The 27,868-nt window shown below is 38.8% G+C and overlaps 1 protein-coding gene across 4 annotated transcripts; it reads left to right on the forward strand.

The window, feature by feature from the left end:
- Positions 1-13,949: 13,949 nt before the first annotated feature.
- On the forward strand, positions 13,950-27,447 carry isl2a (ISL LIM homeobox 2a). 4 transcript variants are annotated; one of them, XM_028823512.2, is made up of 6 exons: positions 13,950-13,966; positions 17,850-18,039; positions 19,004-19,266; positions 21,904-22,190; positions 24,574-24,741; positions 26,694-27,447. In XM_028823512.2, the coding sequence occupies exons 2-6, from the start codon at positions 17,867-17,869 to the stop codon at positions 26,808-26,810; spliced, it is 1,008 nt and encodes a 335-aa protein (XP_028679345.1). In that variant the 5' UTR covers positions 13,950-13,966; positions 17,850-17,866; the 3' UTR covers positions 26,811-27,447. The 4 variants fall into 4 exon arrangements, with proteins under 4 accessions (XP_028679345.1, XP_028679339.1, XP_028679340.1 ...); XM_028823506.2 differs by lacking the exon at positions 13,950-13,966 and adding an exon at positions 17,190-17,351; XM_028823507.2 differs by lacking the exon at positions 13,950-13,966 and adding an exon at positions 17,190-17,351 and having other exon boundaries at positions 21,907-22,190.
- The last annotated feature ends 421 nt before the right edge of the window (positions 27,448-27,868 follow it).

The following is a 27,868-nucleotide window of genomic DNA, read 5'->3' on the forward strand; positions in this document are numbered from 1 at the left end:
ATCCTGATTCAAAGAAACTTTATTGGAAGGGAAGTGAAAGTCAGAGACTGGACGTAATATGTGTCAATGGTAAATAGCGATAAATGTTTCATAACTAAAACTTTAGCAGCCTGAAATTAATCATTGTCCAGTCACCTCGTCGAGAAAATAGTAATTATATAGTTGATTTTAAAATAACACAGGTTTGTATAAAATATAGTTACGCGAGATCTCATGCGGTCATTGCCAGGGCATTTTTTTTTAGCGACTTGAAACATAGCAACGTAGGAGACATAACAATGGAGCGGTTTCATTAGTATTTGTCTCATAATTTAGTTTGTAAATGACAAAGGAGATGGTCCAGTTTATTAGGATCAGGCATGATAAGGTCGCTCTGTTACATTATCAGGCCTAAAATACCTCGCGTCCAGAAATGAACACACAGGGTTGTCTTTTTTGGTTCCTTTCCGCTGGACCTTCCGTTAAAAACACTTTCTTGAGAACAGATCGTTACTCCAAACACAACTGAATAATACCTGGTGGCGCGTAACGATAATGGATTGAAAACATGAAAGTCCAAATAGCTTTGGATTCACTCATTGGTAACTTGTTCCATGTACTCGAAAAAAGTCTTTACTGATATATGAAATTTAATTTTGACCAACTTTCCATAGTGCCCCTGTGCATTTGTTCGATATTCGCTTATCTGCTGTGAAGATGTTTACTCCTGTAAATATTTTAAAGGGAGTAAAATGTATGTCATGTCATCACTTAATTTAACATTTGCTTATTATAAAAACATTCAGATCTTGAAGTCTTCATTCCCCAGATAAGACTCGGCACTCTCAAAAACCCCTCCTCGAACCGCCACCTTATCGTGGTGGAGGGGTTTGCGTGTCCCAATGATCCTAGGAGCTCTGTTGTCCGGGGCTTTATGCCCCTGGTAGGGCCACCCAAGGCAAACTGGTCCTAGGTGAGGGATGAGACAAAGAGCGGTTAAACAAACCTCCTATGAAGAAAAAACATTTTGGACGGCGTTTTCCCTTGCCCGGACGCGGGTCACCGGGGCCCCACTCTGGAGCCAGGCCTGGAGGTGGGGCTCGATGGCGAGCGCCTGGTGGCCGGGCCTGCACCCATGGGGCTCGGCCGGGCACAGCCCGAAGAGGCAACGTGGGTCCCCCTTCCCATGGGCTCACCACCTATGGGAGGGGCCAAGGAGGTCGGGTGCAGTGTGAGTTGGGTGGTGGCCGAAGGCGGGGACCTTGGCGGTCCGATCCTCGGCTACAGAAACTGGCTCTTGGGACGTGGAATGTCACCTCTCTGAAGGGGAAGGAGCCTGAGCTAGTGCGCGAAGTTGAGAGGTTCCGGCTAGATATAGTCGGGCTCACCTCGACGCACAGCTTGGACTCTGGAACCAATCTCCTTGAGAGGGGCTGGACTCTCTACCACTCTGGAGTTGCCCCCGGTGAGAGGCGCCAAGCAGGTGTGGGTATACTTATTGCCCCCCAACTTGGAGCCTGTACATTGGGGTTTACCCCGGTGGACGAGAGGGTAGCCTCCCTTCGCCTTCGGGTGGGGGGACGGGTCCTAACTGTTGTTTGTGCGTATGCACCGAACAGCAGTTCGGAGTACCCACCCTTTTTGGAGTCCCTGGAGGGGGTGCTAGAGGGCATACCTTCTGGGGTCTCCCTCATTCTGCTGGGAGACTTCAATGCTCACGTGGGCAATGACAGTGAGACCTGGAAGGGCGTGATTGGGAGGAATGGCCCCCCTGATCTGAACCCGAGTGGTGTTTTGTTATTGGACTTCTGTGCTCGTCACGGATTGTCCATAACGAACACCATGTTCAAGCATAGGGGTGTTCATATGTGCACTTGGCACCAGGACACCCTAGGCCTCAGTTCGATGATCGACTTTGTGGTCGTGTCGTCGGACTTGCGGCCACATGTCTTGGACACTCGGGTGAAGAGAGGGGCGGAGCTGTCAACTGATCACCACCTGGTGGTGAGTTGGCTTCGATGGTGGGGGAGGATGCCGGTCAGGCGTGGTAGGCCCAAACGTGTTGTGAGGGTCTGCTGGGAACGTCTGGCAGAGCCCCCTGTCAGAAGTAGCTTCAACTCCCACCTCCGGCAGAACTTCGACCACATCCCGAGGGAGGTGGGGGACATTGAGTCCGAATGGGCCATGTTCCGTGCCTCTATTGTTGAGGCAGCTGACCGGAGCTGTGGCCGTAAGGTGGTCGGTGCCTGTCGTGGCGGCAATCCCCGAACCCGCTGGTGGACACCGGCGGTGAAGGATGCCGTCAAGCTGAAGAAGGAGTCCTACAGGACCCTTTTGTCCTGTGGGACCCCGGAGGCAGCTGATAGGTACCGGCAGGCCAAGCGGAATGCGGCTTTGGTGGTTGCTGAGGCAAAAACTCGGGCGTGGGAGGAGTTTGGGGAGGCCATGGAGAATGACTTTCGGACGGCTTCGAGGAGATTCTGGTCCACCATCCGGCGTCTCAGGAAGGGGAAGCAGTGCAGTGTCAACACTGTATATGGTGGGGATGGTGCGCTGCTGACCTCGACTCGGGACGTTGTGGGTCAGTGGGGGGAATACTTCGAAGACCTCCTCAATCCCATTAACATGCCTTCCAATGAGGAAGCAGAGCCTGGGGACTCAGAGGTGGGCTCCCCATCTCTGGGACTGAGGTCACCGAGGTGGTCAAAAAACTCCTTGGTGGTAGGGCCCCGGGGGTGGATGAGATACGCCCGGAGTTCCTCAAGGCTCTGGATGTTGTAGGACTGTCTTGGCTGACACGCCTCTGCAACATCGCATGGACATCAGGGACAGTGCCTCTGGATTGGCAGACCGGGGTGGTGGTCCCCCTCTTTAAGAAGGGGGATCGGAGGGTGTGTTCCAACTACAGAGGGATCACACTCCTCAGCCTCCCTGGAAAAGTCTATTCAGGGGTCCTGGAGAGGAGGGTCCGTCGGATAGTCGAGCCTCGGATTCAGGAGGAACAGTGTGGTTTTCGTCCTGGTCGCGGAACAGTGGACCAGCTCTATACCCTTAGCAGGGTCCTGGAGGGTGCATGGGAGTTTGCCCAACCAGTCTACATGTGTTTTGTGGACTTAGAAAAGGCATTCGACCGTGTCCCTCGGGGAATCCTGTGGGGGGTACTCCGAGAGTATGGGGTACCGGCCCCCCTGATAAGGGCTGTTCAGTCCCTGTACGATCGGTGCCAGAGCTTGGTCCGCATTGCCAGCAGTAAGTCGAACCCGTTTCCAGTGAGAGTTGGACTCCGCCAGGGCTGCCCTTTGTCACCGATTCTGTTCATATCTTTTATGGACAGAATTTCTAGGCGCAGCCAGGGTGTTGAGAGGGTCCAGTTTGGTGGGCTCAGGATTGGGTCACTGCTTTTTGCAGATGATGTTGTCCTGTTTGCTTCATCAGGCCGTGATCTTCAGCTCTCTCTGGATCGGTTCGCAGCCGAGTGTGAAGCGGCTGGGATGAGAATCAGCACCTCCAAATCCGAGACCATGGTCCTCAGCCGGAAAAGGGTGGAGTGCCCTCTCAGTGTTGGTAGCGAGATCCTGCCCCAAGTGGAGGAGTTCAAGTATCTCGGGGTCTTGTTCACGAGTGAGGGAAGAATGGAGCGTGAGATCGACAGGCGGATCGGTGCGGCATCCGCAGTAATGCGGGCATTGCATCGGTCTGTCGTGGTGAAAAAGGAGCTGAGCCGCAAGGCGAAGCTCTCAATTTACCAGTCGATCTATGTTCCTACCCTCACCTATGGTCATGAGCTATGGGTAGTGACCGAAAGAACGAGATCGCGAATACAAGCGGCTGAAATGAGTTTCCTCCGCAGGGTGTCTGGGCTTTCCCTTAAAGATAGGGTGAGAAGCTCAGTCATCCGGGAGGGGCTCAGAGTAGAGCCGCTGCTCCTCCGCATCGAGAGGAGTCAGATGAGGTGGCTCGGGCATCTGATCAGGATGCCTCCTGGACACCTCCCTGGTGAGGTGTTCCGGGCACGTCCAACCGGGAGGAGGCCCCGGGGAAGACCCAGGACACGCTGGAGGGACTATGTCTCTCGACTGGCCTGGGAACGCCTTGGGATTCTCCCGGAAGAGCTAGAAGAAGTGGCCGGGGAGAGGGAAGTCTGGGCATCTCTGCTCAAGCTGCTGCCCCCGCGACCCGACCTCGGATAAGCGGGAGACAATGGATGGATGGATGGACTCTCAAAATAAATTTAGTTTTTCTTTTCTGAACTTGAGATGTAGCCTCATGAGTGTATTAGTTTCAGCGTTAACCTCTCATGCCTTTTTACTGCACACAGCATGGATGTTGTACAAAGGATCAACCTGTTAACATTTTTTTTGTCATATTTAGACACTTTATGGTTATTCACATACACATTATTTTCAAGCTCAAGGAAATCTGATATGTAATTATGTATACTTTTTACATTAAATTTTGTTTGTCACTAATTACCAAATTTGAATTTTATCGAGATGTCATCTGCATATTCAACTAACACTTTAGTTATTCGTTTCCATCCGTTTTCTAAACCCAGTTACCCAGGGTACGGTCATACATCAATACATTTCATGATACTGTGAGGTATTATGACAATGAATTGAACTGAACTGAAGTGAAAAAACTGTGACCCCAATGCTGTCCCTCATATGACCCCACTTGTGACTTATTCCAGTGGTTAAGGATCAATCTGATCACTGTACTTCTTCCTTAACTATGTACTCAAAAAAAAGATTCTTCAGGTATTACTCAGCTAACTTTACACAAATTAAGTAGGTTTTAAGGTTTTATGCACCCATTCAAGTACAAATAATTTTTTTGGATGTTGCATTAAGAAGTATGACTTACATAGGAACAATATGAATGGATTTTATTGCTTTGATTAACAGTACCAATCACACAAACAATATCTAGTGTCTATTGTCATTACCCACTTACCTTAAGTTGACATCACAGTGAAAATTATTGTGTATTTTGGCTTAAAAAATCGATTTTTGTAAATATTGGTCATTATGCAGCTACTGTAAATTGATTCAGCTGAAAACAATCTTATTTGCAGGCTTTATATAACTGTTTCTAGTGCAGTTGACATAATTTGTATGTTTGGAAATATGTATTTTTTGGGATATAATAATAACTAGGTTCATTTATGTTTATAAAAATAAAAAAATAATATCGGCATAAAATCTTCACCTGTGTTAGTATGCCACATGGCAATTTTGTCAAAAAACTGATTTTTTTTTTTTTTACATTTTAAAATGGAGGCAAAAAGAATTGGACAGAGTGCTATTTTTGTGGATATTTTCTAGAACAGTGCTTCCCAAATTCGGTCCTGGGGTTCCACTTTGGCTGCAGGTTTTTGTTCCAACCAGCTTCTGTTTCTAATTGGACTCCTGGGCTAATTAAGTGAACTGTTATTTCACAAGTTCTGTGTTTTGGGAACAATATAGAAATTAGAAAACTAAGTTTGATAATATATATATATATATATAAAAAGCAGTTATATGGGAATAATGTGTTTTTTTTTTCTTTTTAACAGTATTTTCATCTTGATTTTCATTCTACTTTTCCAGGTGTTCTAATTGTTTAATTAATCCATTATTTACTAATAAGTGGGTCTGACGCTAAAGTAGTTGTAGCCTTTATTCAGTGTTGTTTGTAAAGTAGTGTTTCTTCCCAATGAAGAGGTGTATCCGCAAGAATTAAAAGATTTGTTGTTTGGTGAAAGTGAAATCCCGCGAGAGAAAATTTCAAGCCCCGTACGACAAGACTTTATGCAAAGACATTTGGAAAAGTCCTGCCCACATCTAAAACATTTACAACCATGCACACGGTTCAATCATTTTTCATTTGTGTGAATGCTATTGTCAGACACAGTTCGTGTAGAGAGAAAGAAACGATATTCACTCACAGGCAGTTATACGTTGCGTTGTCACGATGTAATTCCAAACACGGAATCATAATTCAGTGCGATATTTACGAAAAGGTAAAAGAGTAAAGAGATCGAATATATGGACATAGGTGATATGACAGAAGTATGCAGATATTGTTTGGCTTTAAACTTTAAGTCGGAGACTTGTAGATCATCTAATTTGTGTTGCCATCAGGGAAAAGTGGTGTTTCTTCTCAATGAAGAGGCCTATCCGCGAGAATTAAATGTTTTGTTGTTTGGTGAAAGTGAAATCCACATACGTGAGCGGCAGATACGTGAAGTTGCTGGCACATAGCGCAAGCAGGTGGTTTGGCAAGCGAAGCGAGCAGGGGGCAAAGCCCCCTAGTAAATGTTAAAATCATGCTGCTCTGCTTTTTTGAATGTAGAATAAGAGAACCAGCTAATTAAATGAGATCAGTGTTATCAGGTTTTGTCACTGATTATGAATCTGGTTGAAACAAAAACCTGCAGCCACAGTGGGTCCCCAGGACTGAGTCTGAGAACTCCTGTTCTAGAATATTGGACTAGTTTTTAGCTGTTTTTTTGGGGGGGATTAGCATAATGTTAGTTACTTTGCATTAAGGGACCACTCTTTTTGTAAACATATGGCAGAGGTTTAGCAATCTCCATCTTTTTATCTAATGCCAGTGAAAGATAAAGACTGGACAATGCAATGACTGAAGTGACAAGGATTTGTGTTGTTATGAAGAGTGTTTTGGGCCCGTTTGTCTTGCATAATCTGGTAATCATTGTGACCAGTAGGGGGGGCACTACATCCTCCCAGTCCACAGACACCACCACACAAACATTAGTCCCAGGTTCAAATAAATTATTTATTATCAACAATGCCTTCACAATGGCTCTCCAATACACACAATCCTCTCTTATTTCTCTCTTTCCTGCACACCTCCAGGTAAGCTTTGTCCTTTTTCCTCCCGACTCCAAATCGCACAGGTGTGGCAGGGAGTTTCCTTTTATCTTGGACCCAGGAGTACTTTAAGAGCCAGGGCATAGATGGATGGAAGTACTTTTGAGTCATTCGGTAGTCTCAAAATCAATGGAGCGCAGCTCCTAGCAGCATCCTCTGGTCGAACCCAGGGAACCCAATAGGGCTGCACTACAGCACTGCAACTCCCAGCATGCCCTGTGGGTGTCCATTGGTGTGCCTGCCTTCCAGGTTGCTGCCACCTAGCAGTTTGTGGAAGCATGTAGCTTGAATAATCTTCCTTGCCATTCCTTGAGGCTGGCCTCCTTGCCAGGTAATGTTTCTCTATGTAAATGCCGAGATCATTGCATAGACAGGTAGCCTCCTGCCTCTTTCCGTGTCTATTTGCCATCTGGTCCTCCTAGCCAGGCACAGAATGGGAGTCCATTCTGGCAGAGATGAGAACCCACACCACATGAAGGTTTTTCTTGTTGTGACAGCAGAAGGCTACATTATGAAATATGTTATTTATCTTGGTGTAATTGGTTACGTGGCAACAGAATTTAATAATGATGTGGTTATGGTTAGCAATTGGATGACATGAGTTTATTTAAAATGTTAAAATAAAATTTCAAAATTAAATTTTGTTACCAAGTTGTTTAGTATTTCCTTAATATTCTTTGTAATTCTCAGTAATTCCTAACATTTTGGTAACTCATAAAGGGAAATTTAAGAAAAATACAAATTTAGACTAAATATTTTTTTAAGTGGTGTATTTTTTTTTTTTTTTTTTTTTTAATACCCATTGTCTCTCCATTGTCTCCACTTATGTCAGTTTAGTTTTTCAGGCTTTTTCACATCTGCCAAAACTGTTCAAAATTCACTACATTATAGTGACAGGATCTACAGCCTCAATACTCTGAACTTTGTCTTGATTATTGAAAAACATTATGTGTATAGAGGCTTCTCCTTTGTTTCTATTTTGTCATACTGTATTAAAAAAAGAAATTATTCAGGTAATTACTTGTCCAATGACTGGATGTTTGTTTGCTTTTTCCAATTTATATTTTGTGAATTAAAGTCTTCCATTAATGTAACATCATCCTCCAAGTTTGCTTTTAACATTTTCCATACATACAGTAGTATAGGAGTGAATACTGCAACTGGGTCAAAATTTCCACTTGGAGTTTTAAAGGATTGACATGTTTTAGGTATTCGTGAACATGATTTCATCATTTCCAGCATTATATCTGTTTCCGCCTATTCATGTACAAACTAACTGATTTTAGACAAATCTATCTCTTTTGTTACAAACTTGTAGAAAAGCAAAAATTAAATTTCATAACAAAGGGCTCTATCTGATTTCCATTTTTCTAAGAAGTGACCTTAAAAGTTCCATTCTTTTGAATACTTATTTTTAAATAAAAGTTGTAGAATATCAAAAATCATACAAAATTAATTGAAACCATTTTCCCTGTTTCCAGCTCTTCCTCTTTTGATATTTATTTCACTGTTTGCTCTTGGTGTGGCACATCTTTGTTTTGGAGAGAAATAGTTTCAAATGAAACAGATTTAAAATGAAAAATGTAAACTAATGTTTGTGTATTTTTTGCTGCTTAGAATTTTTAAGTAACAAAGGAGAGTATTAAAACAAAACTGAGTGCCATTATGAACGATGCTGCTTAAATGAGCAGCTTGTTGTTCCTTTTAGTGTCTACAGTCAGAGTAACCCAAAGTCTCTTTTAACTTTCTATCAGATTTAGAAAGAGTTTGTATTTTGGAGTAACCCTAATATTAGTGAGATTGTAATATATCTCTCACTCGTACTATTATTTAACCTTCACAAAATGCTTTTGATGGTAATAAACAGAACCGATTTCCTGGGTCTGCCTGAAGTCCTGTTTAACCAACACAGTCTGTTTCCACACTCACCTTATTCAGGAAAAACTAATTACAAGTTACATGAGGTGAGTTGCAAAATGGAGATGAGGCCAGATATACAAGACTAATTTATTGCTTTGTTGAAAGACCACAGACAAACATGTTACTGTTTGTTTAATTAAAATGATTGTCTGCTAAGACACTCTGGTTAGAATGCAGTATATCAGCCACTTGAGTCCTTCTGTAGCAGGTCTGAGAATCTCTAAACCCTATTTGCATCTGTGCAGAAGAATCATAGAAAGTTTGGGTGACTTTCATTAATCCTGGGGTGAGAACTAAACCAGCTGCCTCATTCATGCAAGAGTAAAATTTTAGCTTACAGAATTTAATGAAAGTATATTAACTGATTGTGCTTTGCCTACTTTTTTTTAAATAGTATCTGCTTTCTTATTAACCTGACCAAGATGAGACAGGTGCTCTAAATAAATAAGCTCATTTTCCAGCAAGGATTAGATTCAAAAGATGAAAATAGTTTAAGTCCAGAACTTTAGGTGGTACATCTACAGTATCTATATATGTTTGTTTCAGTGAACAAATTTTCTAATTTTCTTACTGAGGGATGAGAAACATAATTGCTTCACTGTACACCTCAGACTGTGAATATAACAGCAGGTCATGTCACTTGCAGAAACTCTCAGATGATTCTGCACTTATGGGGTGTACTGGTAAAGGGGATGAGACTGAGGAGAGGATCAGGTGGAGAAGTTTGTTTCTTGGTGCAAAAAGAATTATCTGCAACTTAACATCAGTATTACCAAGGGGCCGATTATTGACTTTCACCACACCAAAGAGCCTCTATGTTTGGTCACTATTCAAGGGGTGGATGTGGAGCTGGTCCACTCCTACAAGTACTTGGGGGCCAACATTAATGACAGGTTGGACTGGTCTCAGCACATAGAGGATCTATATAAGAAATCCTAAAGAGATGATGTGGAAAATTACATTCTTCACGTCTTCTACAACTCTGTGATGGCCACTACAATTTTCTACACTGGTGTGCTGGGCTGGTAACTTCAATTCAAGAAAGGCCCACCAAATTAATAAGCTAATTAAAAGAGCTGGCTCAGTTATGGGACACACTCTGGACTACCTGAAGATAGTAACAAAGGAGAGAATTAAAACAAAACTGAGTGCCATTATGAACAATTCTGCATATCCTCTCTCTGGACACACTTCACTGAGTACTTTCAGCCAACAAACTATTCAGCAGAAGTGTGTCACAAAATGGTACATCGACTCCTTTATAATAGCAACAGCAATGCATCAACATAATGCCCCAATGTGACTGCCTAGTCAGAAGTTTCTTTCTTTTTTGTTGTCTTTCTTTTCAGTCATTCTGGTCTGTGTTCAGACTATATTTGTGTGTATATGTATTTATTGAGCTTCCGTAAAAAGCCAAATTTCCCCCTCTACACATGAAGACCTTTCTGCATAGATCTTCTAGACACAAAGTAGATTTTAGAAATGTGGAATTTCCATGTAGGTAGCAGACCAGCGCAACAGGAAGTTATGCTGCCTCACAGTAATATAAACATTTTAATTCCTCACTAGTTCAACTTTAATGTGGATTTAACATATTGCATATTCTCCCTGTTCTTGTGTGTTCTGCTTTCCCCGTTGAATCCATACATGTTGCCACATTGAGTTGGGATGTTACAGGCTCCGTGTTGGTGTGACTGTGTAAATGAGGGTGTCTTGTAACACACTCACCCTGGTCTCGTAAATACCTTACACATGTTACTATTGGGATAGGCCTTGCTTTTCTAAAAAGAGGCATTGGGAGTTAGACAAATGGATAGATGAGATCTTTGTTTAAATGAGACTAAACTCAACAAATTTTCTAGATGGACCCTTTTACTGTACATACATCTCTCTATTATAAAAAAAAAAAACTTGGGAGAGAGATGAGGAAGATGAGACATGATCTTCTCGGAAGACACTTTGATGTCACGTGAGACAAGGCAGTGAGACAAAAGGACAGCTGCTGTATAGGCTTTTAAATGATCAACACTCAGCACGACAAGCAGAGAATGCAGCTCACCAGCAGCAGCAAGCCAGCAGATGATCCGACCGTTTCGCCTTAGTGTGTGTTCAGCACCAGCCCATAAACCACCACCCAAACACCACCGCCACCTCCTTCACAGCGCAAGCAGCGTTATACGCCCCGCAAGAAAGAGACTTAACCAGGGCCGGAAATAAAGGACAAAGAGTAGATAACAAAGTAGAACGTCGTAAAGAATTTAAAAATGTTGGTGTGGTACACATGCGCAGCAGGTTAGAGATAATGGGGAAATACAAAAATTCCAAAGTCACAAAAAAAGGATAGGAAAGATTGTATTAGCGCAAACAAACAGAAATTATTACTCGGTGAAATAACGGAACAATGAAAAGAGATAGAATATATTGTTTGGATTTAAACTTTAAGTCGGACACTTGCAGTTCGTCTAATTCATGTTGCCAATGAGAATTAAAAGATTCCAAAAATGTTGTTGCGGTATGAAGGCCCATGAGACGGAGACTTTTAACATGAGATTCTTTCAAGTCACACCCTACTTACAACTATTTTCAAACAAGACCATGGTCATCTAACCTCAGTCGTGTGAATGTTTTTGTCAGACACACTTCCTGTGCTCTCTGCTCTTATAAATTTTATCAGGACAATAATTGTATATGTTCTCGATGACACATCAATGACAAAGCGAAGAAGAAAGAGCATGGACAAACATTCAAAAAAGTCATTTTATTTATTAGAGAGAAAGAAACGATATTCACTCACAGGCAATTATATGGTGCGTTGTCATGATGTAAGTCCAAACACGGAATCAAAATTCAATAATTCCAAATATTGTTTTTACAAAAGTTTTAAAGTAAAAGTGAAAATAATGCATATGTAACAATTCTCATGAAGATAACAATCTCTTTAAATTGTATATCTGGTAAACCAAACCCAGGGGTGGGTGTGCAAAGCTAGCAGGGGGTGTAGCCCCTAGTATATAATTAAGGAAGTCTTGACCATTGAAATTTTGGCTATGTGCCCTTTTAAATAAACCAATCTAGAATATATATAATCCACCAGCAAAGGTAACATGGTCTGTCTAAAGTTTCATTCACCATTTCATTCATGATTTTTTTGAGATGAACATCTTACTGGGAGGTGGGTATGTGGTTAGTCTTGTTCAACGAAACACTAAGAAAGAGACAGACAGAAAATGGACATGTAAAGGTACAATGTTCAAAATAATGGTTCTTTAATGGCAGTTTGCTGGGCAGTGTGGTTCCTTATAGAACCATTGCTTGACAAAGAACCATTTCATTCAGGGAATGGTTCTTCACATATGAAATTGGTTCTTTAGATTTTGAAAATTTTCCCAATATGTAGACAAAACATAAATCTTTAATGTATAGTAGGCTACCTAACAGGATACTAGCTGGTCAGGAAAACCTGAGCTTACCCTGTGTTATTGTATGCAGCAGGAGTCATTTTAAAATCAGGAACCCATTGGCATTTTACAAATCCGTTCTTCAAGACTATTTATGAAACATGCTACAGATTAAATAAATGTTCTTGCTAGATTCTTCATGTGGAGAGTTCTTCTGGTAGCCAAAATTGTTACACTATGACATTGCTTTGAAGGACATCTTCATTTTTAAGAGTGTAGGTTGATTTCTACTGACTGCTATTTATTTTAAACTAATCAGCTTATTTTGAGGAGAACAAACCATTCACCCCAATCGAGCTTCCCAATCCTATTCACCTAATTTCACCAAAAATAACCTTGAGCCATGTTTTGTTGTCCCTAAAATGCTTGCATCTGCCACCTTTCTTGGTGACTTATTACATTTATGGTTCTCTGTGTGAAGAAAGGAATTTGTTTCTGTTTTAGTATATTATATGGACTCACAGAATTACCTCTTATTTATCTCTCATCTGCCTCCTGGGGAGTCGGGACAAGACACACTCACACAGATTGATAAATGAAAGAACTCCTCACCTTCAGTCAGCACCCTGCTAAATGAAAAAGAGTCTTTCAATGACAATTTTTGTGCAAATACAGTAGAATGGTGGTTTCCAGTAAACTGTTTGGAAATTGTATTCAGTTTTGGATTTTTCTTAGAAGATAACAGAAAATAATTAATATAATGCTTTGTAGTATGATAGACCCACTGAAGACCAAATAGATGATTGTAAGAAGAGTAGCTCCTAAGACAAGAAATTAAACTGAGCACCATCAAATCCATGCACCTTACTATATAGTCATACATATATAAGTGAGATTATTTTATAATGCTAATATAAGTTATTTGTGTGGACTTCTTCCGGCATTGACAATATGATCTTTAAGGAATTGTATTGGAAACCACAGTATTACAGGGGTGGCCCCACTGCTAAAAAAATGACATGTCATAACTTCCATAGCTGAAATATGGACACAAAACTGCAGAACATTCATTATGGAAGGTACAGTTTCAAACCAAGGCTGCTTTACCAACTAATATTGAAATATTCATGATTGATATTTTGCAATACTGATTAATTAATTGGACATATAACCCAAGAAAATCAGTTCCAGTAAATTAGAATCCTGCGTAATAACACCAAACCAACAGATGAAAGGCTTAGAAATGTTTTGTCATATAGTAGATCAAATACATAATACCATTCGTTTTTCAATAATGATAATAATAAGCTGGAAGGAACCTATAGCAACAGGCATAAGATAATACCGGAGTACAGGGCACGCACACAAACTTAATGTATCGGTCATTTGTGGATGAAACTTGTGGACAAAGAGAAGACTCGACGCTCTGAATTGCAGTCCTCAATATTAATAGTTTTGCTAATTTCTTTGAATACCACGAAGTCAGATTTATCAGTTTTAAAGCAACCACCCCAATCTATTCAGGGGATAAGTAAAAAAAACTTCTGAAGAAGGTGGTTTAGAATTCGGCGAATCGGGGTCACTGAAAATGCGAGAAATGGGGTGATGTTTTTTGTGCTTGATAAATGATGCATTTGATTCATTTGGATCAGCGGTGCATCAAGTTTAAACCGAAATGAGTGCTTGTTATTGTTTAAGTTGATAGCAAATAAAGTTATTCTCAAATGGTCGTCTTGCTGAGAGTCGTGGCGACCGAAACGACTCGCAGGCTCTCTTTTGAGCTATACTAGGGTTTGTTTTATTTGTTAACTGCAGTTCACTGAATATTTTAAATCGCTCTACTTTTGTTCCTTGGGATGTGCATTTATTTCTGCCCTTTGCATTCATTGTTTGCGGTGCGTTGTATTTACGACACGATGTCCAATGCGTTTTTTGCGTTTCACGGTATTTGTTCTCAATCGGATATCTCCGCGCACGCACACACACACAACCGAGGACGTGACGACGAAGATTTATAAGGATGGCAAGCAATTCAATCAACTTTTTAAAGCTTTGCTCGGCTGTTATTTGTTATAAAGGGCAACATTCCAGATATCCATGAAACAAATAACAGTTATTGGCTACCCTTTAATCTTAAATGCTTCTCCTTCCCTGTCTTCAATTACTTTATGTATCAAAAGTGACCAGCACAGCGTCTTAAAAATCCAAATTACCACTAATTCTGATTGTACCTTTAAATTATTTGTGTGCGGGGTGAAGGTCAAAGTCAGAGGTGAGGTTCGAGACAGGGTCAAGATTCAGAACTGCACTGCTTTTGGTTTGCGTGTGGGTTCAGAATGAGGTTAGCGCTTCAGCATTTACAGTATCAAGACAACAAAACAGGACTTTTCATGCACGATGTCATATTTATCTCGGACGCTGTCTATTTCATTCGCTATTCCTTCTAATGTATTACGCAGAATTCAATTTGGTGGTAAACCGTGCTAAACACATAATTTAATTGACTGCAATAGAAATTCAGTCTTTGGAGGCGGCCATTATGCAAATTAACTTGTAATGTTTTTTTTCTGTTTAGTTTTTTAATGGACAGTCTTTATTGCAGGCCCGCATATATACTTATTATTTATTTTATATTTGCGCTTGGATATCTTTTCTTCCTACATGATTGAACCAACTATATTTCTGTTTAATGGTGTCACTTTTCACATGATTCACCAAATGTTATGTTGCGCATTTGCCCCGTTATTAAGCCTGTCTATATAACTTTATTTTTTTTTATTTAATATCCTTATACAATATTCTGTATATCATAGACGTATGCATAGATATCGAAATAAATGTATCCTTGCGGGCTGTTGGCGATTTAAACTTTTGACCACAAGCCGCATGGAGATCTGTGACATTGCAAACGGTCCAATAGTGTTATTAGTACGAGTTTAGAAAACGGAAACAGCTGGGGAAAGCGGGTGAATGGATTGACGGCTAACGTATTAAATCATTTGTTTCTGTTTCTTTCAGGGCGTTTAATGGGAGCTATGCATTTTTCTGACTTGCCAATAGAGGTCAGTCTTTTCTTGGCCAACAGCTGCCAAGTAAATCGCTACCGCTAGAGTGGAACGACTAGGATTTAGATAGATTTGTTTTAATTTACTTTGCTGGTTAGGTTAATTGGTGACTCTAAACTGGGTGCTGGTGAGTGCGTACTTGATTTGGCCCATCGATGGGCTGGTGCCCTTTATAAGGTTATTTCCTGCTCTGCGCCCACTGTGGCCAAGGTGGGCTTCGGTACCCCACGACCTTGCAGTAATTTAAGAATAATAGGTTACGTGATTGTGAATATTAATACGTTGTGAATAGCTGAGAATTTGTATTTTTATATAAATAGAAACCGTATATGAAATATGAATGAAATTTTTAGAATAGCCACTTATTAATTTTCTCATTTTTTTATCATACGTTTAAATGCCACGTTTACAATTGGCAACAGGACGCCCAAATCTACAGCAGCATATATATTTCTATCAAATTTAAGATTATTGGATGTTAAACTTTTTTTTGCAGTAACATGTTCCGCCTAGTTTTGTGTTTTTTTATGTAGGCTTAAATGATCACACGATTCTTAATCAAACCATTATAATATAATTAAATAATTGACTAATAATATGCAGAAAGCTATATACATTGCGGTTAATTTGATTTTTCAAACATTTGTAGTGCAAGTTATTCGCACTCGTTGTGACAAAAATAACTCAACAGAAGATTTTTCTTATTACTGATTAATTTAAAAAGCCAGTACTCTGAGTTAAGAATAGAACTCAGGTTTACTCTCTTTGCTTTATGACAACATTTGCCTAATGTATGAGTAAAATGTATGGAGGGCATTTGTGTTCAGTAAGGTTTCTTCTCTTATCTTCTGCTGTGTTTAAAAGTAACAGTTAAATAATAAGATAGTTAAATAGCCTGAAACGGTCACCACACGAATCAGACATCTTCCAAATAGATTCATACGGTAGATAGATAGATCTTTTGAATAATTAATGATATACTAACTTTGCAAGTTATAAAACGATATATATAGAAACCGCCAGTGTACAGAATATATGAACGTTAATAAAGTAAATTTTCTTCCGGCTTAATAGTTTCATGAATAGATACGCCACTTCCAAAAATGAAAAAAAAAAAATCCTTAAACGTTTATTTTTATAGTACGTTTGTTATAAAATGTTATGTGATATGCCTTGACAGCTACAACCTGATTATTTATATTAAAAAAAATTGTATTCTTTTGACATCATTCTAGTAAGGTCCCATTCAAATATCTGCCGTAAGCATATCCGTAAATAGATATTCATAAATTACATTAAGAGAGGAATATCACGAGCAAATTCTCGTAGTGTACCTAAGACACAAACGGTAAATTATGCAGTGAAGATGGGCCTACCTGCTTTTTTAGTCTCACCATTATCTGAACTATAACTTAATTGCATAAATAAAATTGAGTTGTCTTAATTCTAAAACCCTGATTTTTTAAAAAATTTTTTTAGTAATTGATCAATGTGACTTTTACATTCTGGTTAGAAGTCACTTCTGCATTATAATTATTTGATTACAAGCATTAATTGTTAGAAGCTTAATATAAAAACAGAATATAATTTTGTAATGTCCGTCTAAATCAATAGTCCACGGTTTTATCCTGCGTACAATACAATAAATCAACGTCGGTAGTTTTCGACACATATTACTAAGAAGCCTTATAAATTATCTATTTAAACTATTTATTTAAGTAATTAATAATTAAGCTGTTATAGTCAACCAGCTGTATGTTCATTGCTAGTCGTATTATCACCTTCAGACCAATAGCTAAAAACTGGAAACTTTTGGACGGTGTGCATTGAATCCATTGTCCTCATTTCGCCAATCTCTTCTCAAGACTGTTTTGCCCCCTGGTGACGCGTCGGCTCCCAGTTTGCGTGTGACGTCACGCAGCGTGTGGGACCTTGTAGTCTCCCCTTTACTCCCGTCTTAAGATAGAAGTTGTGAGGCAGCACAGGGACTGGATAGCCCGCTTTTCTGATCTTCTTTTTTATATATATTTGCCTACGCCATTATCTTTCCTGTATGGTGGATATTATTTTCAGCTCTTCTTTCTTGGGTGATATGGGGGATCATTCAAAAAGTAAGTTGCCGTCTGTTGTATTTATTGTTAAAACACTAATTGCGTGCTTAGTGTGTTGCTCGGGCGCTTTAAATCGGTGATTTACATTACGAGATGAGACATATGCAAAGAGCAACCAGCGAGTTAACCACTATTCAGAGTTCTCCTTCTCAACAATCGCATGTTTTAAGACGAGCATACTGTGTAATCGTTATTTGATAATGAAATACGAGTGTAAATTAATGCATGTATAAACGCCTATTTCCAAACTGAAGTTTTTTTTGTTTTTTTTAAGTAGGCGATTCATGTTTTCATTGTTTTACTGGTATTCCAGACGTGTAAAGCTCAATTGATACTGTTCTTATTTATACGGATATTAAACGTATGCTTGAATAGGTGGGGGATCCACCAATCTGTTTTACATTTCTGTGTCACAGCATATGAAGGGGGTGTTCATTGCTGAAATGGGCAAATACAAATGAATTACATCAGTTACACTGTACCTGCTGCTCTTGATAGAGAAGTCCGGATTCGCCATGTGTGTAGGCTGTGGAAGTCAGATCCATGACCAGTACATCCTGAGAGTATCCCCGGACTTGGAGTGGCACGCCGCCTGTCTAAAGTGCGCCGAGTGCAGTCAGTATCTGGACGAGAACTGCACTTGCTTCGTCCGCGACGGCAAAACGTACTGCAAAAGAGATTATGTCAGGTGAGATATTCTGTACAGCGCTAGTACAACACCTTCTGAACGCAGACTAAAATTCCAGAGATGGCCATATTAAAGTAGAAGTTAAAACTTAGATAAAGGTCCACAATTTTGACAGATGATGATTAGACTAGAAGTCTTTCTTTAGGAAGAAATAATTGTTTTAGTTTGCAGAATCAATTTCAAAAGTCCAAGTTTGACCTGGAAGGTTTGATAAGTGTGTGTGTATTTTTTTAATAATTTAAATTGTACATAGGTAACATATTTATATTGGTTTAAGTTGTGCATGTAAAGGTGCAATGTAAAAAACCAGAAAATACCGCAGCAGTCCCTCAGTTTCTTTTAAAGTCTGGCATTCCCTAATTTAATAATGCATAACATATTGTATACGTGCTTACTTTACGTAAAGTGCATTTTACTAAAGTAGACAAAAGATGTACATGCACTGAAATGGCATTTGCCCATATATTTTAAAGTAATTGTAATGCCATCGTTTATTTTCAATGATATGATGTATGATGAAGAATAAAAGATTGTTTTAGAATAGAATCTTATTGAATGGTATATGTTGGGCCTAGATCTATGCGCACAGCCTACAGCCAAATTATTTTAAGCCGGTATTTAAATGTTTGGAATATGAAGTAATACAGACGATTAATGACGGAATTGATATTTTATTTGTTTTTGACAAATAATTTAATTGTCGCTTCTTAATTTATATGATAAAAATGATAGCTTACTCTAAGAATGTGTATCCTTCAGGGAGGGCTTTTTTGTATTGAATCCCAGAATTTTGTGTTATTATCAAAAGAACGATTTTGGTAAACGTCAACCCAGAAATCTTGGTATGTGTAAATTGGCGTTTTTAACGTAGGATACAATTTATAACTTTATTTTCTTAAACGTATATTTTTAAGTCATTTACATGTTACTATAAAATGTTTTATTCTTGCGTATTCCTTTGTAGGTTATTCGGCATCAAATGTGCAAAGTGTAATGTTGGTTTTAGCAGCAGCGATTTGGTGATGCGAGCCCGAGACAATGTGTACCATATCGAGTGCTTCAGGTGTGCGGTGTGCAACAGACAGCTGCTGCCGGGAGACGAGTTCTCCCTCCGGGATGACGAGCTTCTGTGCCGAACGGATCACAGTCTCCTCATGGAGAGAAGCTCCACAGGAAGTCCCCTGAGTCCGGGACATGTCCATTCCAACAGGTCTCTTCACATGGCAGGTAAGCCATGCAGTTATTATTGTTATGGTTCTGATGATGATGATGATGATTATCCACCATAGTGATAATTTATAGTCACAAGAATAATAATAGTAGTAATTGTTACATTTATTTTCTTTTACTGTTTTGTTTTTTAGTAAAACTAGAAAACGTTTTACTTATTAATGTGTTTGTTATGATATAACTAAACTAATATCGTCCACTATGGGACGAAACTAGTGTTTGATTATTCATTGACCAATGCATAGTGCCTATTTATTTTGAAATGTGTTTACAAATACTGTATATGAATTGCATTGTGCTAACAATGATTGTTAATATGGCTATTGAATTGATTTCACCTATTGGAGCATATTGTAAAAACAAAAGAAATGTAACCAATGGCACTGCAAATTTTATAAGTCGCTTTGGATAAAGGCATCTACCAGTTAATAAATAACAATAATAATATTACAATTACCAGCAGATTTAAAGTAGATTCAGCGATTTCGATAATTGATTAACAATATTACAATAAACACAATACTGTAACGCTTTATCTTTCGTGAGTTTCATCGTACACTGTACGGCTTTACTGTCCTGATTGAACAACTGCATTTTAATGTATTAACATTATTTTACTTACAAAACATCTTAAATACGAAACTACATATATATATATATATATATATATATATATATATATATATATATATATATATATATATATATATATATATATATATATATATGTTATATTAGCGGATTGATAATTGACTAAAAACGCATTTCTATTAAATAAATATAATAGTTGGGAATGCTAACCTGACATATATCACATATTACTCACTTTATTTAACTCGATGTATGCACTGCCTGTGCACTGCTGTATGATATTCACTGCACTAAATGTAAAATAAACAAATATATATAAAGATGTCTCAAAAATATTATTTAACAATTTTCCTTAGGATTTGTAATTTTTAGCAGTACTAATTATTACTATTATTTCTTATAACAGAATATTGTACATAATCTTTTACATGGATACACGGAATGAAAATAAATAGATTGATGTATTACATTACAGTAAATAACGCCGAAACTCTCGAATAAGAATTTAGTGTTAATTAAAATATTTAAACGTCACTATTATACAAATAGATAGATAGATAGATAGATACTTTACAATCTTAGAAATTAATTTAACCTTTTGTTTACTTGTGCCTCTGTTTCATTACAATGTCTCATGAGCAGTTAAGACTTGTAAGGAAAATGTTACTTTTATTTCAGAACAAAAGTGTTACCAAAGTGTCGATAGCTTGAGTTTATTTACGACCAATTTACGCTGAACATTTCAGGCTATGTGGTGTTGTTATGAATTTAGTGTTTTCTTGTCTCGGCATTTGGGGTGTGTCAGGTAAACACGTTTGTAATTTATGGCCGATGTATTAGTTCACGGCCTCTGATGATATACGTAATATATGAGTACGAGTATGCTTACTATTAACTGTACTCTATAGTTCAGTTTAATTTTATGATACTTTAAAATACTGCATAACTACTGCTCAAGTCCTTAACTGATGTGTTTTCTTTTACTTTCCCAATTAACTCCATTAACTTATAATTTAAAAGAGGTAAAATACAATCTAAAGTGCAAATAAATTCAGTTTAACCAGACTGCTATTTGAGCTTACTGCTTACTGAAAGTTGCTGAACGTTGAAGAGAGCTTTTTCACATCTGCGAGTTGTTTTGTAAAATGACCGCGTTAAAAATCTGCTTAAACATATTGTTGACATGTACACGTACCTGGTTACAAAACCTGGATTGGATACAACAGAACCAAAACAATGGCAGGTCAAAGCCCTTGACCACCAGTCTATTCCCCGTGAAGCCCCGCCCCCTTTTATCTTCCTACTCTGTGTGTGTGTTTTTGTGTGTGTGTGTGTTCATTCATTCATTTTTCATTCATCATCACGTTATATACTTTATCAGCACGCATTTGAAGCTTGCCACAGCAGTCTCCAGTTTATAGTGCGGATTGATTCGTATTACCATGAGTTCATATTTTAAATAGAACATGCGAACTTTCCTCAAATCTTCTTTTGTTTTCACTTTGCCCGTAGTTCTTGAAAGACGAGTTACTTAACTCAATAAATGCCACTTGTAATTCTAAAAACCTTGTATGTTCATCCCGATAGGTTTGCTCCGATTGGTTTTAGCATTGGCACACTGTGCAGGAGTTTTGCAGGGAAATCATATCCCAAACTCGAGAATACAGTTTTTCAGACAAGTTGACTCTCGCTATAATAATGAACGTGGTTTTAATCCTTCTGTTTCCTGGTTTATATTTTGTCGTTGAAATGTATCACGTTTAGATAGATTTCTAGATTAAACTCGATTGTTTTTTTTAAATATAAAGGGCAAAACTGACCACATTATTTTATGATGTATAAACGTGATATTTTTTAATTAAACGTGCACGATCTCTGATCGTTTTCCACATCATCATTTTGATTATAATCCCGTTAAATATTTTAATGGATAGACTTTTTTCACTCCGTGTTTAATTCTTGAGTGCCACTGTCGCTTAACCTGAATTAACATAATCCGTGTGTGCCGGTGTATTGGTATTAACGAAATGACTTTGTCCTCAGCAGACCCGGTGTCGGCGCGGCAGCCCTCTCTTCGAACCCACATACACAAGCAGTCAGAGAAGACGACACGGGTGCGGACGGTGCTAAACGAGAAACAACTGCACACACTGCGGACCTGTTACAATGCCAACCCCAGGCCCGATGCCCTCATGAAGGAGCAGCTGGTAGAAATGACTGGCCTAAGCCCGCGGGTTATCAGAGTTTGGTTCCAAAACAAGCGATGCAAAGACAAGAAGAGGTCGATACTGATGAAGCAGCTCCAGCAGCAGCAGCACAGCGACAAGACGGTAAGCTGATAAGCACAGACGGTGCCCTCCTCTACTCCTGCTTGGGGGAATTGTAACTGCCCTTATTTAAGCTGAGATGGCCTGAAGCCTTGAAGTACTAATACCTGATTGTATGTTGCTTTCAATTTGTGAATTTTATTGTAAACACCAGCCAAAACAATTTGACAAATACATATAAAGCACATTTTACAAGCGAATTACTTTCCCCAGGACCTCAGGGTGGATAGGAGACAAAAAGTGCTGAAGCCTCAAGCGTGTGGTTTCCTGTTAATACCACAGGCCACGCCGCCTGAACCGGAATTGGGTGAAAACGGCACAAGACTGACGGGGGGCAAGAGGAGGAGTTTGAGTGCTGGAGGGTAGTGGGCTTAGCTGGAAGCATTTTGAACCAGAGATGACTTAACAAGATCTAAATCAACAGATTGGAAAGAAATGCTGTTAAAATTATAAAATGCCTCTTATAACATTGTGATTTGCCTCTTAGTAGAAAGACTAGAAGTCTATGGAACATTGTGGGTACAATTCATTAGATATATGTATGGGGTGGCACTGGTTAGTATTGCTGCCTCACAGGTCCTGGGTCCTGTCTTTATTTGTCGACCCAGCAGACCCATGTGAACTATACATGTTCTACTGGTTGGTCTGGTTTTCTCCTACCTCACATAAGGCATTCGTTCTGTTAATTGGTAACTGGAAACTGGCCTTGTACTAATGGCTGTGAGCGTGTGATTAACACATGGCCTTTGATATGCTGTCGTTGGTTCCTGTCTTGGGAGCATTCTTACCAATGCCACACCAGTCTGGTTCGATAACTCATCTGCAAAGGACCGACAAACCCTACAGCTGGTAGTCAGGACTGTCCAAACCATTTCAGGAACAAGTTCTTCCATTTGTGGAGGACCTCTGTCATACTAGAGTCGTCAGGTGGGCTCACAGCATTATAAAGGATAGCACCCACTCCCAACACAGTCTATCCACCCTGTTACCATCAGGCAGACGCTATAGGAGTGTGAAATCAAGGACTAAACATCATGGAACAGTTTTTATCAGCAGGCAATTACACTTGTTAATGATTATCGTACATTTCGTCTTGCCCATACAATATCTGGCTTTGCTGGCTCAGCCAGTAATTTACCTGTGCTGTTCACCTTTTGAATTATGTTATCTTTGTTACATTTTTTTGTATCATTTGTTTCTAATACACATAATATTTCCACTTTATATGCTTACATTGCACTGCTATATTGTAGATTTTTTTCTCTTAACTATTGACTATTAGCATATTAACTGTATTATCTTGTGTTTAATTTGTGTATATTGGTGGCCGGTAGGGCATGCAGAGTAAGATTTCATTTGTTTAGTGTGACCAACTGTTTATATACATATCACAATAAATTGACTACTCAACTATGAAAGTAACATGATTGATGAAATCACCATAATGATGCTTCAGAGTATCAATTGGCTGTGTCCTCCTTTAATCCTTTGCAATTGTGTTTTTGGCTGATTTTTAAATGACCAGTCAAAGAGTAAGTCCATGCATCTTTTAAACCACATATGGTATACATGTACATTATATTGTGTTAATTGAACGCTGAATCTGTTTTTATATTGTTGCCTTTTAAATTAAATTTTTATTTTTCCACATAAATGAGTAATAATTAATTAACTTCCTCTTGTTGATAAAAGGGCAATATATAACTGTTGGTTTAAGGTTTGTAAGATAGCAAGGGCTATTTCAGATTGTTCAAAGGTATGGAAGTCGTTTACCTAAAGATCAATGACGCTTTAAAAACCAAACAAGCAAGAGGAGGAAACAACTAAAGGATTAACACTGATGAAATGGCCATGAGGACGCCTCAAAGTACCACCTCACCCTCACCTACTTGAGTTTATTTTGAATAAAGTTTTATTGGCAACTACTTTTAAAATCTGCTATACTGAAGTGATGATGTGTTCCGATTATATTTTAGAAAATTGGTCAATTAATTTTAAATAATGTAAAAGATAATAGAAGAATAATATTAATTTGGAATATGTTTAGTAGAAAGCTGCTTGAAAATGTTTATAGATGATGTTATTTGGAAATTAGAATTTACCCAAGTAGTTGTTGTTTTTTAAGGTACCCACGTGTTGGGTTAATTGTACGACACAGATATAAATCTGACTGACCGAGTAAATATTATGTGGTATTTTATAATTGTAAATGTCAGTAATAGGTATATTCTGAAGAATGGATACACATGTTGGATTGCCTTAATTTATTAATGAACTGTTTATGAGTATTATTTTTTAACGCGGGCTTAATAAAACGTGTGATGGCAGTCGTTTGGACTCCTTATCTGGTCCTTCAAGCCTTCAGATGTAATATCTCTCTCCACAGAACTTACAAGGACTCACGGGGACGCCTCTTGTAGCCGGCAGTCCAATACGGCACGAAAACGCAGTTCAAGGAAACACTGTGGAGGTTCAAACGTATCAGCCACCCTGGAAAGCCTTGAGTGAATTTGCCCTTCAGAGCGACTTGGAACAGCCTGCCTTCCAACAACTGGTAGGTGAAAGAGCGGAGAAATCCCGCTTTGATTTGACGCTCAGGCCAGAAAACTGGTTTGTCCATCAGTGTCCAGGCCTAACCTTTTTTTTAACTCTTTTTACATTTTTGTGATCGATTACTTATTGAATATTTCGAATGCAGTGAGTTCGACAAAATTATACAGAACATTTATGATCGTATCCTCTCCGGCAGCAGTGTTATTAACTTCGACACCAAAGTATTCACTAAGAAGTATCCGTGAAAGGAGCCCTCTTTATTACGCGAGGCGGTGTGCTCCAGCAGGCAGCAATGAAACAAAATCGGAATTTCCTTTCACAGAAACTCTGCGAGAGGTTAAGTTCATAAAAAAGTGAGCGACTTCCTCGTCCAACCCCCTAAACCTCATTGCCGTCGGGCTTAACCTATTGTTTCTTCACTTGACATTTAAAAAAATGCCGAAGCCTCTTTGGCCCAGACTATCTGTCAACACAAAGTAAACTTCAACTGTTTGCAGGGGTCAGTGAAGCCGGACGCATCAGGACTGAAGGTGCGGACTTGTAAACTGTGATTTGTAAGGCGTGTCAAATCAGAAAGCTGTTTTTTCTTTTGAAACACGCTTTCACCTGATTACGTAGTTTATATTCGAATGTATTTTTATTTCCCTAATTACTAAGAACGTCGATTTGTTTCATGTAATTTTAAAAGTGAAGCAAATGCGTAACTCAGGACTGCAATATTTTCTAAGAGATGTCGCGGTCCAGTTGCGGCACTGTGGTTTGCACGGCTGCCCAATCCTTCCAAGCAGTAAAGTTCTAGTCCATGCCTGGTCACAGCCTGTGTGAAGTCTGCAGGTTTTCTTTGTGTCTACGTAGGTTTCCCCCCAACATCTGAGACATTCTTAATCGAAGAATGGATGAATACTGCGGCATGCTTATAAACCATCATTACAGCGAGACCACCTAAAGGGCCTTTTAAATATACAGTTTATCCGCTGCAGATTCTATACGTTTTAGACTCCTGTATGGCTTACTGCTGACAGAAGTAAAGAGTTTTGGCGCCCGTTAAGAAAGGAAAATGAGAGTTGTGGAGAACGTACTCATTAAAAACTGTATTATTTAACTACTATTTCAAAAAAATAAACATTGTTTTATTGAAATAACGACATTTTGTTTTTGTTGTGATAGGTCTATTCTAATTATAGGTGTTAGAGAATCTTTTTTAATCTCTTAGAATGCGCGATTAGTGATGCGCCTGATTTTAATTTTAGAGTTTCTATAATGCCTTGACGTGGTTTCAACATATTAGATATTTAGTCCAATTAATCTTTATTTAGTGCCCTTACGAAATGACAAGCATATGTAATGAATTCGAACACCCATTTACAAATATCTCTGCAGGTAGACAATAATTTGAATTTTTAATCCCTGAACCCTCTCAGGTCCTTATGTAGCAGAAGGAAAATAAACTGAACGGAAGATGTTGGCTTACACACAAAGTTAATGAAGCAAAGAACTTGTGTCAGCTTATAATTTATTTGTTTTTGTTCCTTAATAATGCGTCAATTGTATTTTCATTCGTAGTTCTCTACATATAGTATTTTTTGTAAAATATAAGAGTTACGCTGGATGGTCTGTACAATTTATACGAGGTCATGTAATTATTTTTGCCTTAAGATAAATATAGCATTAGGTTCTATTTTTTATAATAAAGCCATCCCTCTCGGCTATATGACATGTACCTGAGGAGTAGGGTGTCTTCTGTATGAAATGAACAAAAGGGTGACACGCCTGATAACAAAAACTTAAACTGAGCAAAATGTTGTCTGTGTAAGCGCTGCATTTCTGCTAGTTCTTCTAGCGAGTTACACAATTATTTTTAACATTGTTAGTTTATTATTATTATTATTATTATTATTATTATCTATTACGGTATAAAATTATTTTAACCCACATGTAAATGTCTACCCGCAGGTGTCATTTTCGGAATCTGGTTCCCTAGGCAATTCATCTGGCAGTGATGTGACATCCCTCTCCTCCCAGCTACCCGACACCCCGAACAGCATGGTACCGAGCCCCGTCGACACGTGATTCTGACCTGGCGGAAGTTACAGGACCGGACTCCGCATGTTCCCGCTACCCTGCATGAGAACAGCCCAACATTATCTCATCACATCGTAACAGAAACATTTTATGTTGCATATTTTCATTATAAAATAAAGAAGATACAATTTGAATGTATCCGATCATTGGATATGGCGACGAATACGTGGCTGCTTCGTCAAGATGATTTTTTTTTGTTTGTTTGTTTTGTTTTGTTTTGTTATTGAGCGCGCAACAGGAGGAAAAAAAGCACGGATTTATAACTGAGTCTTCCTAAACGCTCATACAGCCAATGACTCATCTCATGTGAACCTTGCCATTTGGACCATTTTTCACACAGTGCTCCACATAGGCTTGTATGTCTTGTTGCTCCAGTACGTGATTTTTTTCAATTTGTCTTTACTGACTTCAGAAACCCCTTCCTATATGTTTGTCTTAAGTCGCATGATTGACGGAGATGATAAAAAGACAGGCTCTTGAAAAATATATATATCTTATGGACAGAGGACTGATTGTTTGAGCCTCTAAAGAACAAAAAAAGTAAGTTATTGTTATTTATTGCCAGAACAACACAGTTCTTACAGGGATAATTAATATTTGGTCTTAATAAAACTATGTAAATGTTGATTTTTGTGTGAGTAAAATGTTTTGCACGACATTCTGTAAAGCAATGTGGCATATATTTTAAATATTTTGACACATTTATCAATAACCGAAGGATGAGATGGTGGAAATTGTTTGCAAGTTATTCATCTTTTTTAGCGGTGCATAAAGTGGTTAAGATGCATGGAGATAAGGTGCACGCGTTTAACACAAAGAAACGGAAGCTTAAGATAAAATGTTAGTGGATATGAACACCATTCAAAATGTTTCAAAAGCTGGAAATCAGATATTTGACAATAATAATCATCGTCATCATCCTTTCATTCATAATCCAGTCCGCTGAATCCAATTGATGTGAAAATTGGTGTTTGAAAATATAAAGAGTCTTCATTAATGATTTACATTAACATCTTCTTCTTACACTTCTATTACCATCGCTACTC

The sequence above is a fragment of the Erpetoichthys calabaricus genome, chromosome 17 (genome assembly GCF_900747795.2).
Source record: "Erpetoichthys calabaricus chromosome 17, fErpCal1.3, whole genome shotgun sequence".
NCBI classification, from domain to species: Eukaryota; Metazoa; Chordata; class Cladistia; order Polypteriformes; family Polypteridae; genus Erpetoichthys; species Erpetoichthys calabaricus.

Excerpts from the sequence above, each read along its gene's own strand:
- isl2a (XM_028823506.2), top strand. The coding sequence starts at position 17,294 with ATGGTGGATATTATTTTCAGCTCTTCTTTCTTGGGTGATATGGGGGAT. Across the intron at positions 17,352-17,849 it reads TATGGGGGATCATTCAAAAA|AGAAGTCCGGATTCGCCATG; the intron begins GTAAGTTGCCGT and ends TGCTCTTGATAG. Across the intron at positions 18,040-19,003 it reads TGCAAAAGAGATTATGTCAG|GTTATTCGGCATCAAATGTG; the intron begins GTGAGATATTCT and ends ATTCCTTTGTAG.